The sequence below is a fragment of the Engraulis encrasicolus genome, chromosome 11, assembly GCF_034702125.1.
Source record: "Engraulis encrasicolus isolate BLACKSEA-1 chromosome 11, IST_EnEncr_1.0, whole genome shotgun sequence".
Classification (NCBI taxonomy): domain Eukaryota; kingdom Metazoa; phylum Chordata; class Actinopteri; order Clupeiformes; family Engraulidae; genus Engraulis; species Engraulis encrasicolus.
The window spans coordinates 29,937,220-29,939,719 of record NC_085867.1 but is presented as its reverse complement, the minus strand read 5'-3'; the positions used below and the strand labels follow the sequence as shown (position 1 = coordinate 29,939,719).

The 2,500-nt window shown below is 48.1% G+C and overlaps 1 protein-coding gene across 2 annotated transcripts in view; it reads right to left on the bottom strand.

The window, feature by feature from the left end:
- The window catches only part of scai (suppressor of cancer cell invasion), an 81,443-nt gene that overhangs the window by 18,075 nt on the left and 60,868 nt on the right, over positions 1–2,500 (bottom strand). For both annotated transcript variants that reach the window (XM_063210416.1, XM_063210417.1), the window contains exon 9: positions 1,180–1,332. In XM_063210416.1, the coding sequence (XP_063066486.1) occupies positions 1,180–1,332 (153 nt within the window). The remainder of the gene's footprint in view (positions 1–1,179; positions 1,333–2,500) is intronic.

The following is a 2,500-nucleotide window of genomic DNA, read 5'->3' as shown; positions in this document are numbered from 1 at the left end:
CCATTATACTGCTTTACAACCGAAAAACTGTGACTAATGTCACCATAATAATCAATTAGCCATTTTTGGAGAAGAATTGGTAATCCATTTGGAAATCCATTTCCTTTTTTTTTTACATTAAGAACTCCATAATATGCTGATTTTCACATTGTTCTTCTATCATCACTTGATTTAACCTCATCATCAACGGCAACTTATTGAGCCTGTTGGCCTTTTCTGGTCTCTCAAGCGAGACCAGAGTTGTGTTTTACAGTTTTGATTTCAATAAAAGGGCATCCTACCTTGGGTTCCATGTTATCCTGTGCAGGGCAGCATATTGTGTAGAGTAATACAGAGAGAGTTGTAGTAGATGTATAGTATAGTAGTACAAAGAGAAGATTTGCTTTCCACTCACAGAGTGACCACGTTTACACCATATTACATTTACATGGAAAGTACTGGGAAGAAAGAGGGGAGAAGGCGCAACAGCGCGGGAAATGATTGTCTTTGCAAAAAAAATGAACGCCTTGTTTTGGCTCCTATTTCACCAATACAATGTGGGTTGGGTTTCTCCCAAATGGCTAATTTTTTTGTTGGATGGAGTAGGAAATGCTGTTGTTGGTGTAAAAGTGTAGAGGTATAATGGTATTTAGTGAAACAGATGGGATGGCTTTTAAAGAACAGCGCATGAGATGAACAAGTGGGGCACAAAGATAAACCAGACGTACACTGCACAACACAAACTGCTTAGGTAATAGTTCCTATCAAACAGCAAAACTACATACTTAAGTAGTTGAATATTTTGACAAGTAAGTAACTTCTTGTATTTTGAATTTCTGAATATTGAACATTTTAACACATTAATGTAGGTGTAGCGAAGGGAAGTAGAGCTGCCCCGGCGGGAGTCGAACCCATTCCAATTGGGGTACCAGATTGGGGCTCTGACTGCTACACCAACGAGCTTTAATACTTTGGAGTTGGGTTCGAATCCCAGCTGAGCAACTCTACTCCCAATTCGCTACAGTAGGTCAAATTCAGGATATTTTTTTCATCAATGTCAAATAGCAAAAGTAAGTCTGTAAGTTGTGAAGTGTAGGTTTTGGTGTTGAGTTAAAAACTTGATAGATTTTGGCGTTAAGAGGACACTTAATAGGACAGGGGAAGAGGACAGGGGGGAGGGGCAGAGACAGGAAATTAAACCTGAGTGGCACAGTTGCCGACGATGAGGGCGTCGGCCAGGGCCAGCTGACCAACCACCATGCCCTGTTCCAGCGGGGGCACGCCCCCCTCCAGCAGCCGATTGGACATGATCACCACCGCGTTCTCCTCGCTCACCACCATCACCGGGTCCGCCTGTGATGACACACGGTGACAACAACGAGCGCACGCACACACGCACGCGCACACACACACACGCGCACACACACACACACAGAACAGTGCAAAGTTAAGCAGGCAATAACACGCACACAGGCAATATCATAGGCATGTATGAAGTGGGCCCCAAAGATTTGTGAAAATGTACAATTGGGAAAAGGTTAGTAAGCCACACACAGGTAACCATACAGTACATAAACACTAATATGCAAATACAAAGTCAGATACACAAGAACGTGTGGAGAGATATACACAGATGTATACACACCAGCGCACAAGTGAAACCAGACACACATAAAAACACCAGCAACGCACACACGCGCGCACACACACACACATTAATAAATCATGGTGGGGGGGGGCGCTCCATGAGTGGGAGATGATGGCTCATGATTCATTGCGTCCCTGTCCTCCGTGTCCAGCTGTGCAGTAATGGCACCAAGAATAGGAAGAATGGGAGAGGTGGAGGGGGGTGGGGTGGGGGTGGGGAGAGGGAGGGGGGAGAGGGGAGGAGAGGAGAGGAGAGGAGGAGAGGAGGGGAGAGGAGAGGACAGGGAGTGGGAGAGGAGAGGGTGGATGGTTGTGGGGTGGAGGATGGGGAGGTGGAGAGGAGAGGGTGAAGGGAGGGCTAGTGGAGAGGAGAGGATGGGGGATAAGGAGGGGAGGAGGGAGAAAGGAGGTGGAGAGGAGAGGATGGGGGGATAATGGGGGGGGCAGGAGATGAGGGGTATGGGGAAAAGGGGGAGAGGGGTGGAGAAAGAGGGATGAGGAGAGGAAAGAAGAGGAGAGGTAGACGAGAGAGTAGAGAAGCGGGGTGCGCTCATGAAACCAAGAATAGGGAGAAGGGAAGACGAGAGGAGAGCATGGGGAGAAACAGGGAGAGGAGAAAGAGATGATGTGTGGTGTAGAGCAGAGGGAGAAAATAGAAGTGCTCAGGGCACCAAGACCACAGGGATGGAGGATGAGGAGGAGAGAGGAGGAAGAAGAGAGGTATGGGGAGACGGGAGGAGAGGGAGAAGAGAGGGGTTGAGGAGAGAAGAGGAAGAGGGAGGATTGGGAGGAGAGGAGAGGAGGAGGGGTAAGAGAGGACGGAGAGAAGAGGAGGAGGGAGAGAAGGGAGGATGGAGAGTAGGAGGATAGGGAC